Source organism: Lissotriton vulgaris, chromosome 11 (genome assembly GCF_964263255.1).
Source record: "Lissotriton vulgaris chromosome 11, aLisVul1.2, whole genome shotgun sequence".
Taxonomy (NCBI): Eukaryota; Metazoa; Chordata; class Amphibia; order Caudata; family Salamandridae; genus Lissotriton; species Lissotriton vulgaris.
This window is the reverse complement of record NC_141699.1, coordinates 556,865,401-556,891,136: the sequence shown is the minus strand read 5'-3', so window position 1 is coordinate 556,891,136 and position 25,736 is coordinate 556,865,401. Positions and strand designations below refer to the sequence as shown.

Here is a 25,736-nt window from a genome sequence, read left to right as displayed (position 1 = left end):
AGCAAGCCAAACCTACATGTGCACTTCAAACTGAAGGGCCACTCCTCATTGCTGCCGATCACCAGCAATTGACACTGGCCCAGCTCCCACACTCCGTTCAACAGAGTAAAAAAAACATTGGTAAAAATGTTATTTATTACCATTTTATTTTTCCCTCTCCCTGCAGCAGTATGGGGTGGTGGTGTGACGCTCCTCCAATCCTATGGAGAAACCGCTGCCGTATAAGGTGAAAGGTAAACAGGGTACATTTAAAACAACTTAACGTCCCAGTCTAAACCAGACATGTAGGTACTGTGAGATGTACTCAGTCTGATTCTCTGTTTGTTCGGAGTGCGAGACAATAAGCCGCCAATACCGCAAAGAAGGCAGCAGGCCTTTTCAGGACTGTGGTGGCTGGTTCAGTGTCATGGTGTCAGTTATCAGAGTCTGTGGGAATGTCAGGGTGGTGTCTGTCTACTTGTCCACTACTAGAGTTTATCTGCTTGAATATTTTAGGGTTCTCGTGGCATGCGCTGATCGCTCCTTTTCTCAGTATACACACTCAAACTCACTTTATTTACAACGCTGTACCTCAGTGTTTCAAGCTAGACCTCTTGCACATGGAAAGGGATCTAGACAGTTCGCAGGGTTAGAAAGTTCAGTTCATCCTGGGCAGTTGTCGAAACAGACCACGTAGTGCTGACATCACACTGGACAACTTCCGCTCTAGTGGCAGGCAAAGGAGAATTGCAACCAGTGCATGCTATTCACGATCAAGCAAGGTTTGGACAGCATGATTCATACAGAAATAGCAATGTGAGAAAGTGGAGTATGTAACAGTCGAGCGTCTAAGTTTCTACAAAGCAAGACTGAGCTTCGCATCAGTGGATATAAGCTTGAATGCCTTGTGGCTTCAACCTGTGGAACGCAAAGCACGTGCTTGTTTTACCAATGTGATCCTCCTTATAATGACATGGTGTGAAAGTTATGCGATCAATGCTGTAATTATGGCTATATTCAGAGAACAATACCCAACACAGTGGATACGACCGAGGCTGATGGAATTTATTCACCTGTCGTACACCTTCTATTTTTCCACGATGGGCCATTCAAGTAATCAGGGCGTTGGCCTATTTGCAATTAAATTCCTTCAGCTAACCCTTCAATTAGGATGCCTTATGTACAGGCCTATTACTCACTTCACTTTCATTGAGCCCGGCTCTTATTAAAACTGTAGCACCTTTAGTCTGTTTGGACCTTTCACTACCGGTGTGACTTTTGTTTGGACTTTTTCCGGTATTGGTGTGACCATTTGACATAATTGTTTCTTTATAAGCCCTGGCTGCTTGGCCTCTAATTTTACTCCCTAAAGATGACCTCCTAATTTTTGGGGCTTATATTCGACCCATGAGGTTAATTGAAGGATAATCTATGTCAAAAATCTACTAAGAAGTTTCCTGCTTTGGATACATTAAGGGCTGAGAAGGACAGAGGTCTATTGCAAACCAACTCAGTAACAGCTCTCGTACAATGTGTGCTCTGCCCATTAGGGGAGACAAATAACTGTGTGAGCTAGTGCCCTATGTCAATAGAAATATTTTTTGACTGATCACCAAGGGAATCTACCATTTCCGTGATCTCCTTTCACATCCATAGAGATAGAATCATGAGTTTCAATGGGCAGTTTCACCCAACGAGCCACAGACGTCTATGAGGGAAAAAGCCTGATCACACTATTTGAAATAATTCTTTATTACAGTACATGGTCAAGATCAATACACAGGTTTTCCGTCTTGATAGATCACACGCATAACAATTTAGGCACAGTCGTTAGAAAGTACAAACCAGTAGACCAGAAACCACATACAATAACAAGAATAATTGAAAAAGAGCATGCATTTCCCACAGAACACTAATAAACCTAGCAGTGGAACATGTACTACAGACCTACTACGGACAGCGGCCAATGGACCCTCTGAGGAGGATGGGGAAAGAGGTGGGGGGCAGTGGTGATGAGAAACAGGAGAATAGCGCAAAGAATTGGAATGGTCACCAAGGCAGCGACAGGCCGGGTCATTGAATCAAGAAATGCAGTACTCCTTGGCAGCACACCACATCGTCAAAGACTTTATTCACGAACCTGTAGTCACCTTGATTATAGAAGGAGAAGACAGAAGAGGATAAGGGTATTGCAACTCAATGTGTACCTACCCAACACATGGACAGCATCAGCCGGCACACAGTTCTCCAGGGACAGAAATATTGTACGAAAGCAGCCATCACTGTCAGAAAGTTTTCTGAAAGCAGTCTTCCCTGGACAGAGAATATCTCATCCTCCACTTCCTCAGAATACATGTTAACTACTACTAAGAAGGTTGTAAACACCCTTCTCCAATGTAGCGTAATGCATGAAATGCCACAGAAACCATGCAGCATTACCATGGTGGCCATAAACACAAAACGTCTTCACAGTCTTGTGTAATGAAGTACAATACTGAATTATTGAGGAGCAGGACCAAAGGAATTGTAGAATGTCACCACACTCCTAACGGCCAGTCAGCAGAATTAGGGCTAAAGTTAAATCTTTACAGATGCCGGGATGTCCAGCGCCACTCACATAGCACTTTAAAGAAACTAAGGGCCAGATGTACAACCCTTCTATTTTGCGAGTCTCAAATTGCGATATTTTGCGACTCGCAAAATGGAATGTACAACAGTGTCTGAGACACTGTTTGAGATTCCTAATGGGGTCGCAAATTACCTGCCTCATTAATATTCATGAGGCAGGTTGCAATTTGCAACCCATTGGGAATGGCCTACAAACACAAGGATGGTGGCCTGCTGGGGATAGCAGACCCTTATGTCAGTGTTTGCTTTTTCAATAAAGCAATTTTTTTCTCAAATGCAGCGCGTTTTCCTTAAACGAAAACTGGATGCTTTTAAATTAAAGAAATTTAAAGTTTTCTTTTAATTTTTTAAGGGCAGGCAGTGGTCTTCTCTTCAAAAATATTTTTGCATCCATTGACATAAAGGCTGGTGCCCACTGGGGACCCCTTCCCGTTTGGGAGTGGTTTACCACCCTCTTGAAGTAGTTGGTAAAGAGTGAGTGTTTTGCGACTGCAAATGCGGTCGCAAAACAATGGTACATACCATTCTGACTCGCTATTAGGAAGGGACGCCCTTGGCATGCCCCTTCCTAATAGCAACTTGAAAACACTATTTTGCGAGTCACAGATGCGCAAAATTGTGTTAGTAAATGCCACCAACCTTTTTTGCGGTCGCAAATGGGACGATTTCCCCTATACAACTACAAAAAAAGGTCGTACATCTAGCCCTAAGTTTCCTCACACCTCCCTCAAATCGTGCCCATGGTGTCTTTTTCTATCGAGTCCATTCCAAGACTCTCTTGCCAACATCTTTGCAACAGCTCCACAGTGGAATCGGAAAACCTACCCAAGGGCACTCCCTAAAGCTGTCCTGCTTTTTCAGATATGCCCAGATGGTGAAAGACGTTGGGTCACGAAGACAGCTGATCCTGGGTTTGACCCCATTTTTATGACCAGATCAATTCTGATTGCCTTCTGACTAAAGCCAGAGAAAATCGTAAAAACAGAGAGATCTTAGCTAACTGGCTGAAAGGTAGTTAATCAAAATTAATGGTATAAAAATTAAAAAAAAAATAATAATTAATGGTATGACCGGTTGTTCCAGCAGTTTTGTTTGTCTGGCCATAAGAAAATGTCCCTTTATTTCTAGCATGCTAATTGCTGTTTAGTTGATCAGAATTTCTGTAGTTAGCCCTAAAAAATTAACAAAAATGGTTAAAAAATTAGGCAATGGCCAAGACTGACTATGAATGTTCGAGCATAGAATCTGCTCATTATTTAAAATTGTCTGTCTAGTAGAAATTGGCGGTTTTGCAAAAGAAAATCCACCTTCTAGTGTATTAAAAAAGGGCAGACTCTGTCACTTACACTTTTCGGAGGAACATCTTGCTCAGCCTTGTGAGTCATCTAGAAGTCAAACACAACTGTGGATATAAAACGAAAGAATAGAGAATGGAGGTAGAAGACAAAAACGTTGGGTAGTCTGACAAAGTGACACCAGTGAAACAACTGATATCAATCTTTCGAGATGATCCACACATAAAATGCATGAACAAAATTGTTCAATAATTCTTAGCATCTTTTCTTAACATTGCCTTTAAGCTTAAAATGGCTACCTTTCACATTGTGGGCAGGTAGGGGGACACAAGAAGAGACAACAGGCATATCCAAGATACTGTATAAATGTGTGCAAGAGAGTTACTTGCAGAGCAGTCACAGGAAAATCCATGGCATTCCCAGATGCCCAACAGAAGTCTATTCAGTAGCAGGGCCCATTTATCAACTCCAAGTACCATGGATTCAGGGTTAACTAATCTATCCTGTGCATTTGTCAGTCAGATATACCTTTACCAGTCACTACCCAAGTTCAGTGTATCTATAAGAGATGGCAAGCCTATACTTGCACAGATTAGAATATAGGTAGGACATCTGCCAGCCTGGAAAAGATTAATATTAACTAAGAAGTCTGGGAAGCCATCATCGCTTGCTCAGGTGCCTTCGAAAGCTCAACATGTTCATGTCTAGAATGCAAGAAGAATGGAGTTTCAAAGATTTGAGTGCTATTGTCTCAGAATGCAAGCAATGCTTCTGTCTGGGTCTTGCTCAACAACTTAGATTTGTAGAAAGCAGTAAGTAAGTACCATATACCAGCAGATACTCTAGGGATCATTTACTTTCCATTAGGCAATCTTTACATTCTGCCCACTCCTGTCCTATCTTCCTCAATCCCAATACCTCATGTGGGCCGATTAAATGCAACACCTGTACTCCCCACTCACCTACCCCCGTTCATAACACTATTGTCGCCGCTCTCCTCAATACCCGTTCCCTTCCTAGACACAAATGGGACATTTTAGAGCTCATATCGTCTAAATCTCTGGATTTATTATTCTTAACAGAAACCTGGGCAGACTTATCATCGGGACCAGACTTTTCGGCCGCTCTACCCTTAGGATATTGTGTAAGTAGATTGGACAGAGAAGGACAGAAGGGTGGTGGAATAGCCATAGTACATAGAGAAGAAATCCGTCTCCATACCACACCCCTATCCCTCAAAGAATGTGAAGCCATGGCCTTCAGTTGCACCTTGTCCAAAAAACAATCATTTGCTGGGACATTAGTGTATCGTCCCCCTGGTTCACGTACTAAATTTCTTGCCAATTTCCATTCCATCTTGGAAAATTCAATAGGATCGACGCATTACACCATCTTGGGTAACTTAAATTTTCACCTAGAGATAACAGATGATACAGACTCTATCACTATTCTAAATGATTGCCTAGCGGCCGGCCTCCATCAATTAGTTGAAGCCCCTACCCACATTGCAGGACATACTTTGGATGCGATATTCACGAACAATAATGACATCACGGTCTCCAGAGTAGAACCTCTTACATGGACTGATCACTCGGTGGTATATTTTAACATCAAACTTAATCCTATGACTACAGTACCACCTAAATCACCACCCCATACTATATCAAGGAACTGGAAAAACCTTAACATCCCTGAATTTTCCACAATGTTAACGGAATCACTGCAAAACACCTACTCTGATCCTAACATAGCATCCAACAATTATCTTACACACCTCACCCAGGCATGCAATACCTTTGCCCCCCTCAAAACTTCCAATAGAAATCGTCATACCCCATCAGCACCTTGGTTCTCGGAGGATCTCCGTAGGCAAAAACAACACTGCCGAAACCTAGAAAGGAGATGGCGCAAGCATTATCACCCATCTGACAAATTAATCTATAAATCAGCCTTGATCAATTATAAACAAATAATCTTCACTCAGAAGACTAACTATTTTGTGTCACAAATTAACTCCGCACAAAACTCCACTAAGCAATTGTTCCAGGTAGTGAACCAGCTTTCCAATCCCCCGGCACCTCCGGAGGACACATCCCAACAACTCTGTGACTCTCTTGCCAAGTTCTTTACTGACAAGGTTATGTCAATCTTTAGCACTTTTTCCCCTTCCACTCACTCTGGGTCATCGACATCTTCACCTGACCTTTCAAATACCCCAGTCACATTTTCTCATTTTCAAGAAACCTCCCAAGAGTGCATCCAACACCTCATAACTAAAATCAAATCCGGCTCCCCTACTGACCCTTGTCCACCTTCTATTCTCAATTCGATCTCACACATTATTACACCAGCAATTGCCAACATCTGTAACACCATGTTCAGCACAGGAATATACCCCTCAGTATGGAAACAAGCAGTCATACGCCCACTTCTTAAGAAGCCTAACCTAGACCCAGGAGATCCAGCTAGCTACAGGCCCATTGCCTGCCTACCCTTTCCGTCTAAGATATTTGAGAGTCTTATGAACACGCAACTCTCCAACTTCATTGAAACCAACGATCTTTTAGACGACACACAATTTGGTTTCAGACAGGCACATGGCACAGAAACAGCACTCATTAAAGCGGCGGATGAGATTAGGTCTACTATGGACAAAGGGGGAGCGGCGGTTCTGATATTATTGGACTTGTCCGCAGCCTTCGACACGGTCGACCATACCACCTTGGTCGACCGTGTCTCTGCCCTGGGGATTACACACAAAGCAAAAAATCTCATATCTTCATTCCTTGAGAATCGATCCCTAACAGTCAAAATGGGACAATTTTGCTCGCCCACTTTTTCACTTCCATGCGGCGTTCCTCAAGGATCCTCGCTAAGTCCGACATTGTTTAATATATACGTGTCGGACTTGGCGAGGGTAATCAAAGCTCACAATATCAGCCTTACAACCTACGCCGACGACACACAGCTCGTCTTATCTATCCATCAAGACGGTGCGGATGTAGCCGCTAACTTTCAATCAGGTATGTTGGCAATAAGTGACTGGATGGCTGCCAATTGCTTAAAGCTGAACTCCTCCAAAACAGAGATAATGGTCTTCGGTAAACTGGAACCCATCTGGTCTCCCGTCTGGTGGCCTGACAAGTTAGGTCCTCCCCCACCCCGGTCACCAAGGTGAGGAACTTAGGGGTAATATTTGATGATAAATTGCTATTTACCCATCATGCTAACAATGTGGTGTCCTCTTCATTTTTCATGTTACGGAAAATAAAAAAGCTATTACCGTATATCCCCAGTACTCACGCAAAAACTCTCATCACCTCCCTAATTTTCTCACGTACAGATTATTGTAATGCTCTTTTTTTGAATGCACAGGCCAAAATTACTAATAAACTTCAGCTAGTTCAGAATGCGGCAGCCAGAGTCCTTCTCAAGATTCCCAAATTTCAATCCATCTCCTCCCATTTGCAAAACCTTCATTGGCTCTCCATCAAAAACCGCATCAGATTTAAGTCCCTCTGTATAGCATACAAAGCAATCAACAATATAGGTCCTGCTTTTCTTAGAGAGGCCTTTAAACCTAAAAACAACCTCAGAACCTTGCGCTCCTCTTCCTATCATTGTGTCAATATTCCCCGCACCCGAAGAGTCAACTGGGGAGACAGATGCTTTGTAATAGCCACCGCCAAACTTTGGAATTCTCTCCCCACTTACATCAAAACCAGCCCCACCCTCATGACCTTCAGGAGACAGCTAAAAACTTGGCTTTTCACTCAGTAAACTGCCCTTTCCGTGTAACTATTTCTGTCTGACTACTTTTGATCTATAGCGCCGAGACACCCATGGGTATTTGCGCGCTTTAAAAGTCGCATAAATAAATAAATAAATAAAATACTGGCACAATACCATAAAATACAGAATAGCTTTCGCACCGAATGGATTTACCATATTCTGCACTGGATGGGGATCAAATAAGAATGAATTGAACTTTCCAGATACACTGATACTTAAATATTTTTGTTGATAACTACAGCACAATGGCAGGAGTTGTGCTGGCACTAGCATTCTTTGTGTATCTGCAAATGTATTAAAATCCATCTTAGCCAAAGTAAAGTAGACGATTTGTTAAGACGCAATAGGAACTGAAGTTAAAGCTAGAGCGCTAACTGTCAACATTGTTGCATGTTCATCTAAAGAAACAAATGCAATCTATCTCTATGTGCGGTTTTAGGTATTCATAGAAATAGCACCCAATGTGTTTTTTCTTGACACAAAGATTTGCCCAAGGGCTACAGCTCTAGTCACGAGTTCATTTCTTTCACTAGTTGTTAATTTGTGGATGATAATATACGGCTACACCTGCAGATACTACCCATGAAAATTGGCTAGGATTCCTGCATCACTAGGCACAATCAGAAAAGAAGCCATGTGGATCAACTTGCTTAGCACATATCCAGCTAGAGAGATATCTGTAAATTCTTGAGATGGAGGTAATTCTATAAAAAATTTGATTGAAATAGTGTGGCATTGGCTTAGAGGAGCTGAATGTGGAAGCAGAAATCCTGGAGGTACTAGATTATTAGCTTTAATGTTATTATAGCTTTCACAAGCGTGTGAAGAGAACTAAGCACATGTAACTTTATTCCTCTCAACCAATTCTACAGGGTGTCGGAAGGTATGTTGTTTATGTCACCTCTAAAGAAGAAAGCACAAATGGGATACATGGGTAATCGTAAGTAAATTTCATTTGTGCAAAGGTTTCTCTTTCACAAAACTGTCCATAGTCTGAGGATTTTTGGATATCTGGAACTCATTTACATAAACTTCAGGATTGAAACTAGTGATAGCCACTAGTTTCGCTTCCGATAGTATTGGAAAATTACACTCAACTTCCTTGTCTTATTTGTTATGTTTTCAGAACAAATCCCCACTTTTGTATGCTGAAGGTCACGCTTAAAATGGATCGCAAGATCAAATCTGGCAACTAAAAAAAGATCCCAAGAATTTGGCCTCTGACAACTGCATTGGACTAACTTGAAAAAGTCAAGGTTTTATGGTCTGATATCAAAACGATAAGATGATGTGTCCCTCCGAAGAAGGGTTGCAAGCCAGTGAAAGCATCTAGACTCGAATGACAGAGTTGAGTTCAGAATTCATTAATTTTCAGGGTTAATATGCCGCCAGAAGTCATATTCCCTTTACTTGCTGTGTTTAGGGCGAGCAACTCTTAATTTCATTATCTGAGGCATCTGTCTCCTCATTGTATCATAACTGTAAGCTGCTTCCCTCATGAGTACTGTCTTTAATATTTCAAAGCCTTCCTGTGCCCCTGCACAACATTTAAAAAGTATATATTTTATATGGTAAGGCCAATGACACTAAATGGAAGGGTTAGCCTCGAAGAAAATTTTATAGAAACTGGCAAAGCCAATAAATCTTTGAGTTTCCTTCATAATCTTTGATACTGATCAATCGAGAATAAATTAGATTGGAGGGCGTATCGCGGGGACACTAGATCAGAAAATAGACTTTGCTAATGATAGGGTTGGGTTTGTCAAGAGACATGAGATGATAACATTGGACTGTAACATCGTATCATTATGATTGCATGATCTCTACTGAGCTTTTGTTAAATAAAAAGAGTTTAAAAAAAACAAATCGAGAATAAATGAGTGTTGGCTGGATCCATTTTCATACCTTGAGGAAAAAGAATAAAGCTAGAGCCTATGTACATTTCTGACAAAAAAACACATTTGGTAATTTTAGCCTAGGGTGGGTGTTTTATTAATTGAGAATATACTTCCTGCCAGTTTAAATATGCTGCCTAGAACAAATATGACAGTATATCACCATACAGATATGAATGTTAACTTGAAAGACATCTTTAACAGATGCCTGAAACGCTGGCTGCAGGTGTATTACATAATCTAAACGGCTTAGCCAGGTATTCATAGAAGAAATAAGTATGGAGCTGACTTCCAACATCTACCAGATATTTATTTCAGGTGGAGCTGCCTGATGGTGTTTACCTCTAATGGTTGGAATATCTTTTTTAGACTATCGAATGAGAATGGGGCATTTTAAGTTGATTGAGGAACATTATCAGGGAAGCTCACAGAGCTTCTGAAAAAACATTCAAAACCCAGACCCAAGTTTTGTAAAACTGTGGGACACCGAGAAGCATAAAGTGTCTGAGGTGTAACTGTGTAAGCATCTTCCATACAACTGAGTAGTGACGCAGGTCAGGAGCAATCTCTACTTTCTGTAGGTCTGTGATGTTGCAGTGTGCCGGGACTCTGTACAGCTGAAATAATTACTATCTAGAAAGACACATACATACCTTTAAGCCAGGATGGATTCTGCCATGACTCATGACGGTTGTGTCTTGCCAGTGGCATGATCGGTTTATTTGTCTCCATCAATCCATTGCAGTGGTCAGGTCTCCCAGGTCAAATGCTGAAGCCAGAGAAATGCAACAGGTGCTGCAAAAAAACCAATATATTTAATAATTTTCTGAATTTCTTTTGGGGGGTACCCCATCTTATAATGCCTTTTACGCACATACAAAAAACGTAGTCACATCTGAAAATAGACACGTATCTCTGGATTACCCCAGTAGGAAAGGCATCACTATGCTAACTTTTACAAAAAAATGTATTTTGTTTCTTTTCTAAGGCTGAGGCATTTATTGTAGGTCCATGAGGTGGTTTGGGCAGCACTGCCCAGCACACCAAGCTTAGACTAGGGAATGACAATTAGTGGTTCTTCATGCATGGATTGCCAAGGCACAATTGTTGGCATTAGTTATTAATAAGACAACTTTGCTCTTAATTGCATGAAAATATACTGAATGCTTTTGATCCTTAGCTGCATCCAACATGTTATCCATATTTATCTTCTCCCTGTGTAACCCAATTAAATCAGGTTTCCCCTACCCCTTTCCAACGTTTTATTAGGACATTATAAAAGTTTTTCATTGTTGTATTATAACAGTGGGACTTGTACTTTTGCAAACATTATTCTGTCAGCCATTCAAAGTGGCTCTGTGCTCTACCTAGATATCACAGAATCCTGGATATTTTAGGACTCGGTATAGATAATTTTGACTTGGGCTTAGGCTAGAGGAGACTTTCAATCACTCACAGACCTCACTTTTCTTTTCTTTTAACACATTTTATTTGTTTTGAGACTGCAATCGACAACATGGCCGACATTGAACATTAAATTGACTGAAAAGAAGAAAGAAAGCAATCTTCCTCCTGAAAAGAAAAAAGAAAGAGAAACATCCACAAATATCTGCCCACCAGAACCCTCTCCTCCCTCATTGCTTCCACCAGACAACAATAGAGCCGAAATAATAAACTAATCAGCCCACTCCTACTCCGCCCGCCCCCTCCCCGGAATGTTCAGGTGTTCGTCATTAGGTGAATAGCAGACATGAAGGGCTGGCCCAAGATCTATACCTCTATAGTCAACCTATCTTTTACAAATCTGGTGGTGATTAAGGGGACACCTCTCACTTTATATATGGCACCTCCATCCCCATACAGTGATCCATCCTATTCTTCCATCCTGCCGAGGATAGAGGGGGGTCGATGCCTTTCATTCCCTAGCTATATCTTGCGTTGCTAGTATCAGTCCTAGATAAAGCGAGGACAGTTTATATCTATCTCCGTGAGGTGGAGGAGGGCAAGATGTGCGTTCCTCGGGACATGACCCAACCCATACACACCAACACTCCCTGCCAGAATTTGTCCAACTAAGGATAGCTCCATATACTGTGAAAGAAAGAAAAAGCACTCAGCCAAGCCACAGTGAACGCAAGCTGGGGAGGTGATTACCCCATCTTCCAAAGCCTGTGTTGTGTGTAGTATACCCTGTGTATATACTTAAATTGGATCAGCCGCAGCACGGCCGCTATAGCAGCCTCCTGTGGCGTTCCCAGGACTCATGTCCAGTCTTCGTTTTCCAACTTACATATATCTGCCTCCCATGCAACGCGGAGGGGGCCAAAGGTGTCGGGTTGATTGGTGATCAGGAATTAGTAGATTTTAGAGGCTTTATGATCCCCGAGGTCGCCCATAAAGAGTTTACCCTTCAATGGGTTCAATTCAGGGAGATCAGACAAGGTGACGATGTAGGGGGTTAGTGCATGCACGAGCTAGAGGTATTTATGGAACTGGCAGCGGTGTAGTTGATACTAAGCATGGGCGGAAAATCCGTTACGCTCGCGGATTTTGCGGATTTTCGGGAAATTTCCCGCAAAATCCGCAAATTCGCACGCAGCGGATTTTTTTTGCGGCGCACGGCGTTGGTGATACAATTTTTGCGGCGCGCGGCGTTTATCATCGTTTGCCGAGTTGTTTTTCTCGATAGTTTGCGAGTGCTGCGCCATTTTGGATCTTGCTGTGTGATCCCGCGGGAATTGGCGAGCGCGATTACGTCATCGCGGCTTGCCAGCGATAGTTTGTCAACGCGAGTACGGCGAGATCACGTCTCACGGTACTTCGCAATTGCGAGATTTGAGATGCGGCGAGCAGCAAGAATCTCGCACAAGCGAAAATATAAAATTTGCAATTCTGCACAAGAAATCCACCAGCAAGCAGCATAAACCTTCTTGAAATGATGATTTTTATCTGAATAACTCCTTAGGTTGACATTTGCCTGCACTTTTTTAGCGAGGAGTCCATTATGGGGAGGGGGGGAGGGGGGTGGGAGGAAGGAAGTGCCCCACAGTCTTCAACTTCCTGTTCCTGTTCAGCAGGCTCCTCCCAGTGCTTTGTCCATCTCCTGGTCACTTTTCATTTGGATCTGGAGCTGGAAGGATTACTTTTTGTGGATGATGCTGGATCTTTGGATTTGAGGCCTTTTTGACTTTCTTTGGATCACTGTTGGATTAGAAATTTTTACAAGTAAGTTTGTTTGGGGCATTACAGTTGCTGCAACTAAAATTTTGGAATTTTCGATTTTTGGGCTGTTTTGGGGCCTTTTGCCCAGGGGTACTCAGTGGTGGGTGGACTGAGTCTTTCTGTGGGTTGTCTTGAACTTAAACATCATGGAGGGCATGGATGGATTGGGATTGTGCTGATTTTTCAGTGATTTTCGTTTTTTGGGGCTGTACTTGTGGCCTTTTCACCAGGGGTATTTGAGTCTAGCATGGGCCTAGTCTTTCTGTGGGCTGTCTTGAACTTAAACATCATGGAGGCCATGGATGGAATGGGATTGTGCTGATTTTTCAGTGATATTCGTTTTTTGGGGCTGTACTTGTGGCCTTTTCACCAGGGGTATTTGAGTCTAGCATGGGCCTAGTCTTTCTGTGGGCTGTCTTGAACTTAAACATCATGGAGGGCATGGATGGAATGGGATTGTGCTGATTTTGCAGTGTTTTTCGATTTTTGGGGGTGTTCATGGGGAGGGACAGGCCATGTGGCTGGTGGCCATTTTGAGTGCTGCTACAGGCACTGGCCATGTGCTGGCAGGCAAGTGGCCATTTTGAATGCAGGCTTTGTTGTTAGGCCTGCAACCATTTTGCCTACTTTTCAACCTTTATGCCCAGGGGTAGTGAGTCTTGCATGGGCCTAGTCTTTCTGTGGGTTGTCTTGAATTTAAACATCATGGAGGGCATGGATGGATTGGGATTGTGCTGATTTTTTAGCGATTTTCGTTTTTTGGGGCTGTACTTGTGGCCTTTTCACCAGGGGTATTTGAGTCTAGCATGGGCCTAGTCTTTCTGTGGGTTGTCTTGAATTTAAACATCATGGAGGGCATGGATGGATTGGGATTGTGCTGATTTTCCAGTGATTTTCGTTTTTTGGGGCTGTACTTGTGGCCTTTTCACCAGGGGTATTTGAGTCTAGCATGGGCCTAGTCTTTCTTTGGGCTGTCTTGAACTTAAACATCATGGAGGGCATGGATGGAATGGGATTGTGCTGATTTTGCAGTGTTTTTCGATTTTTGGGGGTGTTCATGGGGAGGGAAAGGCCATGTGGCTGGTGGCCATTTTGAGTGCTGCTACAGGCACTGGCCATGTGCTGGGAGGCAAGTGGCCATTTTGAATGCAGGCTTTGTTGTTAGGCCTGCAACCATTTTGCCTACTTTTCAACCTTTATGCCCAGGGGTAGTGAGTCTTGCATGGGCCTAGTCTTTCTGTGGGTTGTCTTTAATTTAAACATCATGGAGGGCATGGATGGATTGGGATTGTGCTGATTTTTCAGTGCTTTTCGTTTTTTGGGGCTGTACTTGTGGCCTTTTCACCAGGGGTATTTGAGTCTAGCATGGGCCTAGTCTTTCTGTGGGTTGTCTTGAATTTAAACATCATGGAGGGCATGGATGGATTGGGATTGTGCTGATTTTTCAGTGATTTTCGTTTTTTGGGGCTGTACTTGTGGCCTTTTCACCAGGGGTATTTGAGTCTAGCATGGGCCTAGTCTTTCTGTGGGCTGTCTTGAACTTAAACATCATGGAGGGCATGGATGGAATGGGATTGTGCTGATTTTGCAGTGTTTTTCGATTTTTGGGGGTGTTCATGGGGAGGGACAGGCCATGTGGCTGGTGGCCATTTTGAGTGCTGCTACAGGCACTGGCCATGTGCTGGGAGGCAAGTGGCCATTTTGAATGCAGGCTTTGTTGTTAGGCCTGCAACCATTTTGCCTACTTTTCAACCTTTATGCCCAGGGGTAGTGAGTCTTGCATGGGCCTAGTCTTTCTGCGGGTTGTCTTGAATTTAAACATCATGGAGGGCATGGATGGATTGGGATTGTGCTGATTTTTCAGTGATTTTCGTTTTTTGGGGCTGTACTTGTGGCCTTTTCACCAGGGGTATTTGAGTCTAGCATGGGCCAAGTCTTTCTGTGGGCTGTCTTGAACTTAAACATCATGGAGGGCATGGATGGAATGGGATTGTGATGATTTTGCAGTGTTTTTCGATTTTTGGGGGTGTTCATGGGGAGGGAAAGGCCATGTGGCTGGTGGCCATTTTGAGTGCTGCTACAGGCACTGGCCATGTGCTGGGAGGCAAGTGGCCATTTTGAATGCAGGCTTTGTTGTTAGGCCTGCAACCATTTTGCCAACTTTTCAACCTTTATGCCCAGGGGTAGTGAGTCTTGCATGGGCCTAGTCTTTCTGTGGGTTGTCTTGAATTTAAACATCATGGAGGGCATGGATGGATTGGGATTGTGCTGATTTTTCAGTGATTTTCGTTTTTTGGGGCTGTACTTGTGGCCTTTTCACCAGGGGTATTTGAGTCTAGCATGGGCCTAGTCTTTCTGTGGGTTGTCTTGAATTTAAACATCACGGAGGGCATGGATGGATTGGGATTGTGCTGATTTTCCAGTGATTTTCGTTTTTTGGGGCTGTACTTGTGGCCTTTTCACCAGGGGTATTTGAGTCTAGCATGGGCCTAGTCTTTCTGTGGGCTGTCTTGAACTTAAACATCATGGAGGGCATGGATGGAATGGGATTGTGCTGATTTTTCTGTTTTTTTCCCGATTTTTTTTGTGGTGTATAACTGAACTGATGTTCCTCTGTCTTCCATTGTTTTTAGGTGCACAAGACTCAAGAGAACCACCAGTGCCAGGAAGAAGTCCTGCAGCGGTGTGTGTGTGCAGCATAACGTCACGCGACGTCACGTCTGGCCTCAGACAACTCTACAATTCGTGCAACTGCGGCCTGCTGTCTGACCTGCTCTGAAGAAGATGGCCCCAAAAAAGGTTCTCCGTAGCTCCTCTAGCAAGAAAGTTGCTAGTAAGGAGCAGAAGAAGCAAGTTACCAAGGAGGCTGGTGTGCCAACCGCCACGTTTTTTGGGAGCAAAAAAAAAAGTACGCCTGCAGCAGCAGCAGGATCTGCTGGGGACCAAGCTGGGAGCAGCACCCCTGCTCCATTGGGTTCAGTGCCTCCACCACCACGCCAACTTAAGTCAAAGCCCTTGAGTGCTTCAGAGGCAGTCAGTGCACTTCTCCAATCACCATCGACCAGTGATGTTGGCTCATCGCAAGAAAGTAGCAGCAATGTCCCTGAATCAACACAGGTTGTTGTAACTCATCTGACAAGTGTTGAACAACCACAGCCGCAACAACAACACCATGTGCAAGTACACGCCCAAGTACATGTGGAAGGAGAGGCAGCAAAAGGAGATGCGCAAGCAGAGGTGCGTGGAGGGTCACAAGTGCCCACAATAGTTGTTCCTCCCGAAGTAGGGGCACATCAGGAAATCGACAATGAAGCCGAGGTATCATTGGAAGCCACTCCTCCTGATGATCATTCATTGTCTTCCACATCCCTAGCAAGGAAAAGATCAAGGGGGGTGTCTACATCTTCTTCAAGCCCACCTCCTTCTGATGATACGGATCCAGCTTGGAAACCACCACTGCGGTCTGAGAGTGAGGCACACCATGATCTGACAAAGGTACCTAAGCGTAAAAGGAAGGTCGTCGAAAAACTCATACCTATGGAGTGTGATGAGGCTCAACAAAAAGTGACAGATACTGCTGGTGATGAAGCCTCTCACGATGACGACGAGCCAGTCATCACAAAGGTCACTGCAGCCCCACCGGGCATGCAGCAAAGAGACATTTTGACCCTATCCCGAGAAGCTGCTGAGCGTGATGATGATGTCGACGAGGAGGCAATGGAAATGGAAACACAACAATCATTAGATTTGGAGTTAAGTAGTACTCCAACACCTACCGCTTCCATATTTCTAACTCGCAAGAAGGGACCTACATCCACCTCGACCTCAATTCGTGGTGGTGAAAGTGCAAAACGTACTGAAGTTCGGCAATCCACATCCTCCACTTCATCTGGCATTAGCAGCAGGACCACCACCACCAGTATCGCCGCCTCCTCCGGCCCCCAAAGACATTTCAAGTCTGCAGTTTGGGACTTCTTTAGTGTTTGCCCAAAAAATGAAACCGTAGCCATTTGTAGCATGTGTAAGCTTCGAGTTAGCCGTGGTAAGTTGGGTTCCAACTATGGTACCGGAGGCCAGAGAGGTAATCTTGAAAGAAAGCACGCTGTCAAATGGTTTGCGCACCTACAGGCGATCAAGGAAGCCCGAATTGCACGTAATGCTGTTTCATCTGATGATGACGAGGAGGAAGAAGACGTGTCAAACCCTTCACTTACACCCAGTACCCCTGTCAGCAGCACACCCCATGTGAGCCACACTAAGAGTGTGGGAGAGAGTGATACACCATTGCGAAAAAGTTCATCAGCGAGCGTAACTGGGTCGAAGATATCATCATCATCCCGTAAATCTTTGGTCCAGGGCAACATTAAAAAGATGTTGTTTACAGAAGCGCAATATGAACGCAACCACCCACTGACGCGTCTGTATAACACTAAGCTGGCTAAAATGCTAGCTCTGGACCTTTTCCCTTTTTCTTTTGTAGAAGGGGTTGGTTTTCTAGAATTAGTGGCAGCGCTCTGCCCTAAATGGAAGGTTCCTAGCCGGTTCTATTTTGCCCGAGTTGCGGTTCCAGCACTACATGAAGATGTTCTGAAGGCGATTGGGGCAGCTTTGCAGAAGAGTGCTGTTCACACTATACATATGACAACAGACATGTGGACCAGTGGCGCAGGCGCTGATTACATGTGCATCACTGCACACTGGGTCTCTTTTTCAGGGGCTAAAGCAAAGCTAAACACAGGTGTTGACACGGACATTGTTTTTAAAGCTGCTCGGAAACATGCAACACTAGCCATGTTTGGTTTGGAGAAACGTCACACAGCAGAAAACATTTTGGATGTCTTTAACACAAAGGTCCTTAACTGGCTGTCCCCACTAAAACGCCAGGTGTGTTATGTTTCCACGGACAATGGCTCCAATATAGTTAAGGCCATGAGGGACGGTCACTATTTCAGAGTGCCGTGTTTGGCGCACTGTATAAACCTGGTTGTCCAAAAATTCTTGGGTAATAAAGGCAGTGCAGCGTACAGTGTATTGGACACCTGCCGAAAAATGTGCAAGCATTTCAGCCATTCTTTTAAGGGCCGGAAGCAGCTGAGGAGCCTGCTATATCAACGTCAAATGCCAGTGAAAGCACTCATCCAGGAGGTGGTAACACGTTGGAACTCAACCTTCTACATGCTTGAGCGTCTGTATGAGCAGTATACGGAACTCGATCAATATTTCCTTACAGAGGGTACAGAGGAGCTGAGGATGGGTGCGGCGCAATGGAACATAGTTCAAAGCCTGACACGCATGCTTCGTCCTTTTGAGTTCTTCACGCGTGCAGTCAGCAAGGAGGACTCTAATTTGGGAAAAGCTATCCCATTGTTGTACATGCTGGAGGACCAACTGAAGGAGGTGTGTTCTGTGTTTGAAAAAGATGAAAAAAACCAAGACTCTTTGCTTCTGGCTGAGAAATTATTAGAGCTCCTACAAGGTGATGAACGTCTTAAAAAGATACACTCAGAAGAGCATTACATGTGTGCTACTATTCTGGATCCACGCTACAAAAAGGCGCTGGCAGGCCAAGCATTCTTTCCTTTTAATGATGAACATGTTCCAAAGTACAAACATTGGCTAGCCTTGTCAGCCAAGAGGTTTGAAAGAGAACGGCTGAAAATTGAAGGAAATGGCAGTACATCAGCAGGCCATCCCCAGTCAAAACAATCCACTTCTGCACCTGTGGCTGTGGCACAAGTGACCTCTCAGCCGTTAAAGACACCGGCAACCGGATCATCTGCACGAGACACAACAGAAACATTGGAGGCTGAAGAGGATTGGCTAGCTCTGCGTGGGTTTGGTTCTCAAAAGGTCAGAGGCACAGCAAGAGCTAAGCAAAGTGGAGGAACCTTGGATGAGGACCTTGAGTCGATGGTGAAGGACTATCTGAATGACTCAACAGAGGTCTATGTTAATTCTGACCCATTGGCGTATTGGCATGGGAAAAAAGAATTGTGGCCACAGCTCACCAACCTGGCTTTAAACTACTTGTCTTGCCCACTCGCAAGCGTGTCTTCTGAACGGGTTTTCAGTGCTGCTGGTGGCATTGTAACTCCCAAACGGAGCCGCCTCTCGCCCAAAAATGTGGAGAGGTTAACAATGATCAAGATGAATCCGCACCTCATACCACCAGATTTCAGAGTACGAGAAAGCGTGCCGGATGAAGAGGAGGTGGCCAGCAACATAGATGAGGGAATTTCTACTCTGTCAGGTGACACTGAGCTCACCCTGCCTGAATTCGCAGAGTATGATGACGAAGCCTTATTCTTATTCCTGGACCGTGATACCGAGCCCTGAAAATGAGACAACGAATCAATAACTTTCTTTTTCGTCCTTATTCACTTTTATTCCTGTGTGTCTGTCTTTCTTTGTTGTGCACAGTTAATATATTTCAAACTTTAATCAGATAATCACAAAATCAAGCCCATCAGCAGAACTGTCTTCACTGGTTTGCTAATTGATTTGAAGTTGCTGCAGTCTGCATTCCTCAGGTTCACAAGTTCAGAAGAACATGCTCCTCTATCCTCCTCCTCCAGACTCCTTTTTCCATCAAACCAGAGGGCTGGTTTACGCCCAATGAAGAAAGACTCAACACTTGTGGGGGTGTTGTTGTACCTCTTTGCAGGTGAGTTGACGGCTCTGGGACCATTGTTGGGAAGCTCTAATACCGGATAAAAGTGGTTTGGACCAAATCCCAGGCGGAAATTTTTTTGTGTTTTTGATGACTTGCTTGCCTTTTAGGTGCTCTTAGGGGGGGGTTCCGTCTGTTTGTGGGTGAGTTTCGTGGTCTGGGAGCACTGCTGGGACACTCTAATCTTGATTGCATTTGCTTTTCAGGAAATCCGTGGTGGCAACCCCGACTTATGGCCTAGCCACGCAGCGCGTTTGGACCGAAGGCAGAGAAATATTGCAAGTATGAGATTTTGCTTTTGGCTTGTTTGGGGGTGTTATGCTTCTTGGCGGGTGGGTTGGCGGGTCTTGGGGCATTCCTGGGAAGGTCTAATACCGGGTAGAAGTGGTTGGGACAAAATCCAGGCCGATTTTTTTTTGCTATTTCTGACATTTTGCTCAATGTAGCGTTTTCGGGGGCCTGTTTGTGGGGCTTCCTGGTGTTTGTGGGTGAGTTTCGGGGTCTGGGAGCACTGCTGGGACACTCTAATCTTGATTGCATTTGCTTTTCAGGAAATCCGTGGTGGCAACCCCGACTTATGGCCTAGCTACGCAGCGCGTTTGGACCGAAGGCCGAGAAATATTGCAAGTATGAGATTTTGCTTTTGGCCTGTTTGGGGGTGTTATGCTTCTTGGCGGGTGTGTTGGCGGGTCTTGGGGCATTCCTGGGAAGGTCTAATACCGGGTAGAAGTGGTTGGGACAAAATCCAGGCCGATTTTTTTGTTGCTATTTCTGACATTTTGCTCAATGTAGCGTTTCCGGGGGCCTGTTTGTGGGGCTTCCTGGTGTTTGTGGGTGGGTTTCGGGGTCTGGGAGCACTGCTGGTTATGGATACTTTACTTTGCAAGAGGTTTGAAGCAAATCCATGGTGGCAGAGGGGAGTTAGGGCCTAGCTGCAGAGCGCGCGCGGAGTGTTTTGGGAAATTGGAAAGAAAATGACTAAGTCCCCATTTTTGTACTTTTGCTTTTTGGCTGTTTGGGGGTCTTTTACTAGTTTTCTCCTGGGTTGACGGCTCTGGGGCCATTCCTGGGAAGGTCTAATACCGGGTAGAAGTGGTTGGGACAAAATCCAGGCCGATTTTTTTTTTGCTATTTCTGACATTTTGCTCAATGTAGCGTTTTCGGGGGCCTGTTTGTGGAGCTTCCTGGTGTTTGTGGGTGAGTTTCGGGGTCTGGGAGCACTGCTGGGACACTCTAATCTTGATTGCATTTGCTTTTCAGGAAATCCGTGGTGGCAACCCCGACTTATGGACTAGCTACCCAGCGCGTTTGGACCGAAGGCCGAGAAATATTGCAAGTATGAGATTTTGCTTTTGGCCTGTTTGGGGGTGTTATGCTTCTTGGCGGGTGGGTTGGCAGGTCTTGGGGCATTCCTGGGAAGGTCTAATACCGGGTAGAAGTGGTTGGGACAAAATCCAGGCCGATTTTTTTGTTGTTGCTATTTCTGACATTTTGCTCAATGTAGCGTTTTCGGGGGCCTGTTTGTGGGGCTTCCTGGTGTTTGTGGGTGGGCTTCGGGGTCTGGGAGCACTGCTGGCTATGGATACTTTACTTTGCAAGAGGTTTGAAGCAAATCCATGGTGGCAGAGGGGAGTTAGGGCCTAGCTGCAGAGCGCGCGCGGAGTGGTTTGGGAAATTGGAAAGAAAATGACTAAGTCCCCATTTTTGTACTTTTGCTTTTTGGCTGTTTGGGGGTCTTTTACTAGTTTTCTCCTGGGTTGACGGCTCTGGGGCCATTCCTGGGAAGGTCTAATACCGGGTAGAAGTGGTTGGGACAAAATCCAGGCCGATTTTTTTGTTGTTGCTATTTCTGACATTTTGCTCAATGTAGCGTTTTTGGGGGCCTGTTTGTGGGGCTTCTTGGTGTTTGTGGGTGAGTTTCGGGGTCTGGGAGCACTGCTGGGACATTCTAATCTTGATTGCATTTGCTTTTCAGGAAATCCGTGGTGGCAACCCCGACTTATGGCCTAGCTACGCAGCGCGTTTGGACTGAAGGCCGAGAAATATTGCAAGTATGAGATTTTGCTTTTGGCCTGTTTGGGGGTGTTATGCTTCTTGGCGGATGGGTTGGCGGGTCTTGGGGCATTACTGGGAAGGTCTAATTCCGGGTAGAAGTGGTTGGGACAAAATCCACGCTGAAAAGCCTTTTGGCACTTTTTGTAACTTAGGGTTCGTTAGGGTTAGCCCTAGCAGCAGGATTGCATGTCTTTCGGAGTGTTCTAGATTTTTGCAACTGAGTTCTGGGGTCTTAGAGCACTCGTGAGAATGTGTAATTTTGGTTGCAAGTCATTTGAAGAAAATCCATGGTGGGAAAGGGGGGATTTGGCATAGTTAAAGAAAGCCTTTGCCACTATTCTTAACTTAGGGTTCGTTAGGGTTAGCAGTATTTCTATTGCATGTGTTTGGGTGGGGGAGTTTGAGTCTTGGAGCGATGCTGGCTATGGATACTTTTGCTTGGTTGCTTGCAAGTGGTTTGAATGCAATCCACGGTGGGTAAGGGGGTACTTGGGCCTACTTTTACTTTCAAAGTACGTTTTGTCACCAGTTTTCTGCTAGGCCTAGTTTTTTGAGATTTGATTGGGGGTCTTCTACATTTTTGCGACTGGCTTTAGTAAGGGTCTGGGTGGTGGAGCACTGCTGGGAAGATCTAATTTTGTTCTAAAACACAGTTTACAGGACACCTAGCTTGAGGGGAAAGATCCGCTACATTAATTTGCCCATACTTATTTATCCTTTAAAAGGTGACTCTGACAGAGTACGCACTTTCAAAAATATTGTACTGTCTACTAGGAAAATCAAAGTGTGACTTTTTGCACTCCACAGCCTACATACCTTATATTTATTTATCAGTGGTGTTGTAATATTATATCACTTCCTGTTTTTCGTTGAATAATTACAGGCCGGGTTTCAGTCTGTGCAATGGGGAAAAAAGGATGGAGTCAGGCTTCACATTAGCGAGCCACAATTCAGCATCAGCCAGGCAGTGGACAGGGTGTCTTCTGGTGACCAACATCGATGGACGAAGCGTCAGCTGCAATGGAGGAGTGCCGCTAATAAGAGGATTTTTTTTCTGCAGGCAACTTACTTACCAAATTCAACAGGACAATTACAACAACATAGAGATACAGTATCCTTTGTCTTTTTCTCTGACTGTGACTGCATTTCTTGGATCTCTCTCTGCTTCTAAATTGATCCCTTAACACATCACTTAGTCCACTCCACTATCACATCTGCACCACACATAGTCATTTGTAAGTGCTCCTACGTAATCCGCAAGTCGCAGCACCCCCCAGCCCGTAGAGGACTGGGATGGCCCCAATGATGAAGCATGTCACCAAGGGGCAACCCTGGTGAGTGAGGGGACACCTAGAAAAAGAGCAATTTCTCCTTTTCTATCTACTATACCTTCCAGACCAACCCCATTGAGTGTTGTGAATGGATTTATAGTGACCAGCAAGGCTCTCAGGTATCTGGCAACAGAGACCTTATGTTGAATATAGTTATCAATAATTCCACACACGCCCTGTACTGTCGCATTCTTTCTTCCACAGTTGTCGAAAGTACTACTTACTTTTCACTGACATGCATCCAGTAGTGCATGCACTTTCAAAGATTGATGGATAGGTTTGTACCCAAAGATTTGTTTATGTTCAATTGTTTGTCCATGCTGTGCTTTTTTTACAGGGTGTCTTCTGGTGACCAACATCGATGGACGAAGCGTCAGCTGAAATGGAGGAGTGCCGCTAATAAGAGGATTTTTTTTCTGCAGGCAACTTACTTACCACTTTCAACAGGACAACTACAACAACATAGAGATACAGTATCCATTGTGTTTTTCTCTGACTGTGACTGCATTTCTTGGATCTCTCTCTGCTTCTAAATTGATCCCTTAACACATCACTTAGTCCACTCCACAATCACATCTGCACCACACATAGTCATTTGTAAGTGCTCCTACGTAATTCGCAAGTCGCAGCACGCCCCAGCCCGATAGAGGACTGGGATGGCCCCAATGATGAAGCATGTCACCAAGGGGCAACCCTGGTGAGTGAGGGGACACCTATAAAAAGAGCAATTTCTCCTTTTCTATCTACTATACCTTCCAGACCAACCCCATTGAGTGTGGTGAATGGATTTATAGTGACCAGCAAGGCTCTCAGGTATCTGGCAACAGAGACCTTGTGTTGAATATAGTTATCAATAATTCCACACACGCCCTGTACTGTCGCATTCTTTCTTCCACAGTTGTCGAAAGTACTACTTACTTTTCACTGACATGCATGCAGTAGTGCATGCACTTTCAAAGATTGATGGGTAGGTTTGTACCCAAAGATTTGTTTATGTTCACAATTGTTTGTCCATGCTGTGCTATTTTTTCTTGTCTCCCAAAACCTTTCCCAAAAACCCCCGTACCCATCCATTTTTCAAACCCTAACCCTCTTCCCCCGGGCTGTGTGGTTTTGATTGATGTGTGACTAAATTACAGCAATAAATCCACACACTTGCTGGGAAGGATAAGGTGATAGCAACAGGCTGGTGAAGAAATCCGAGGATATATTCTTACTCTGCTTGACAAAGACCCATGGCTAATGTCAAAGAACTTCAACCGAATTAGTAGTTATACTTTACCATTTGTTAGGCTACAATGTGGCACTGTTCTAGTGTACTTCTGTCACCTGCTATATTCTATATTGTACCGTTGAATTGCTCAGGAGGACAAACCAGATTTAATTTTCTTTTTTTTCATAGGCATGCAACTGCCACTGTGTCACACCACTAGTACCACCGCTATGAGGAAATTTTATCCGCCCAGGATTGCCAACCTTATTCGCTGTTTCCCGTGGAGCCAGCCCTGGGTCTAGCCCTACTTTCAAACACAAATTACAGGTAAGATAAGCGTTTGGTGGTTTGGGAGTATAATGGAGTATTAGGAGAGACGAGAGACTGACGGTAGTACTACTAAAGTCCTAGGACTCTTGAATTCACTTCACTTACTGTGTGAGAGGCACTTAGTGTTGAAAACATTTGGGCATTTACACTTAAAGGAAGAAAATGGAACTAAACTTTCAGGAAAACAAAGTCACTGTTAAACCCCCACCCACCAGGCAAGCAGTAAAAAACAGGTATGCTCAGATAAAGTTTGAAAAAGTATATTTATATCCCTAACAAAATAATCTCCCGCAAGACCCTCCCTAACCCCAACGATTGTCCTTCAAAAGTCCCCAAAAACCCAACTCTCAATTCCCACCCCCCCAAAAGTCTCTAAAAAAGGGGCAAGGGACACTATGGGTGGATGCTGTTTACTTTTTGGGCCAGGGCATCATGCTCCTCGCGGATCAAGGCGAGCTCCTGCTGAAGGCGGGACACCATCAGGGTACTGCGGCGCAGGCGTGCCTTCACTGCCTTGCAGGTGCAATGCCTGTGAGAGGCAGCTGTTGTCCTTGCTGCTCGGCGGTGGCGTTTGCCTTTGGCAGCCCGGCTCAGTCTGGGTGGACCACTGTGCTGGGTGGCAGCCCGTGGGGCCACGGAGGCCGATGCAGACGACGTTGTTGTTGTGGTCGACTGCACACTTTCTTCGTCCTCCAGGGCCACCAGCCGCCGATATTCCGCAACAGTGGCCTCGATCCTCCGTTGCCGGGCCGCTCTAGCCAGCTCCTTCCTCCTTGTTCGTTTGGAAGGAGCATCTATATGAAGAAAGAAAGACATAGTCTGTAACCAATGCTCTTTAAGATTAACTCAATCATTCAGAAGAAATTTGTGTTGCAGTACAACTAGCAACTTGCAAGCGCATTACATAACTATTGAGGCCAGTATCTATCTAACCTCCTACTTCTTCATCCTTGCTCTAACATTAGTGGGAGTTTAAGGAACAAATTCTACGAGCACTATGGACTTCCATTGGAGTCGACTATGAAAGTACACCAGTCTTATTCTTCTTCTTGTCTCTTGTTTAGGAAAATTGGTACGTTATCTTCTGCAAGCCGGCATAATGCCAGCGCAGTGAACTTGCACCCGAGAAAAAGAGACGCACGCCATGATGAGTGACCTAGACTTGCGTTGCGTTACTGTACCCGTCCAGTACATGCAGGTGGTGAAGCTCTTACTTTTCTATTACGGGTGGCACTGAGAATACTCTGTTACAAGGGCTACTGCTTAATTATTTTAACTTTCACCCTACAGTGCAAATGAGTACTAGAAATGGAAAATTGAAGAAGA

At 44.6% G+C, this 25,736-nt stretch overlaps 1 protein-coding gene across 1 annotated transcript in view; it reads right to left on the bottom strand.

Moving 5' to 3' along the window:
- Window positions 1–25,736, bottom strand: part of LOC147683144 (uncharacterized) — a 454,065-nt gene that overhangs the window by 284,221 nt on the left and 144,108 nt on the right. The window contains exon 2 of the mRNA XM_086944791.1: window positions 10,243–10,384. Coding sequence (XP_086800917.1) covers window positions 10,243–10,275 — 33 coding nt within the window. The 5' untranslated portion in view covers window positions 10,276–10,384. The remainder of the gene's footprint in view (window positions 1–10,242; window positions 10,385–25,736) is intronic.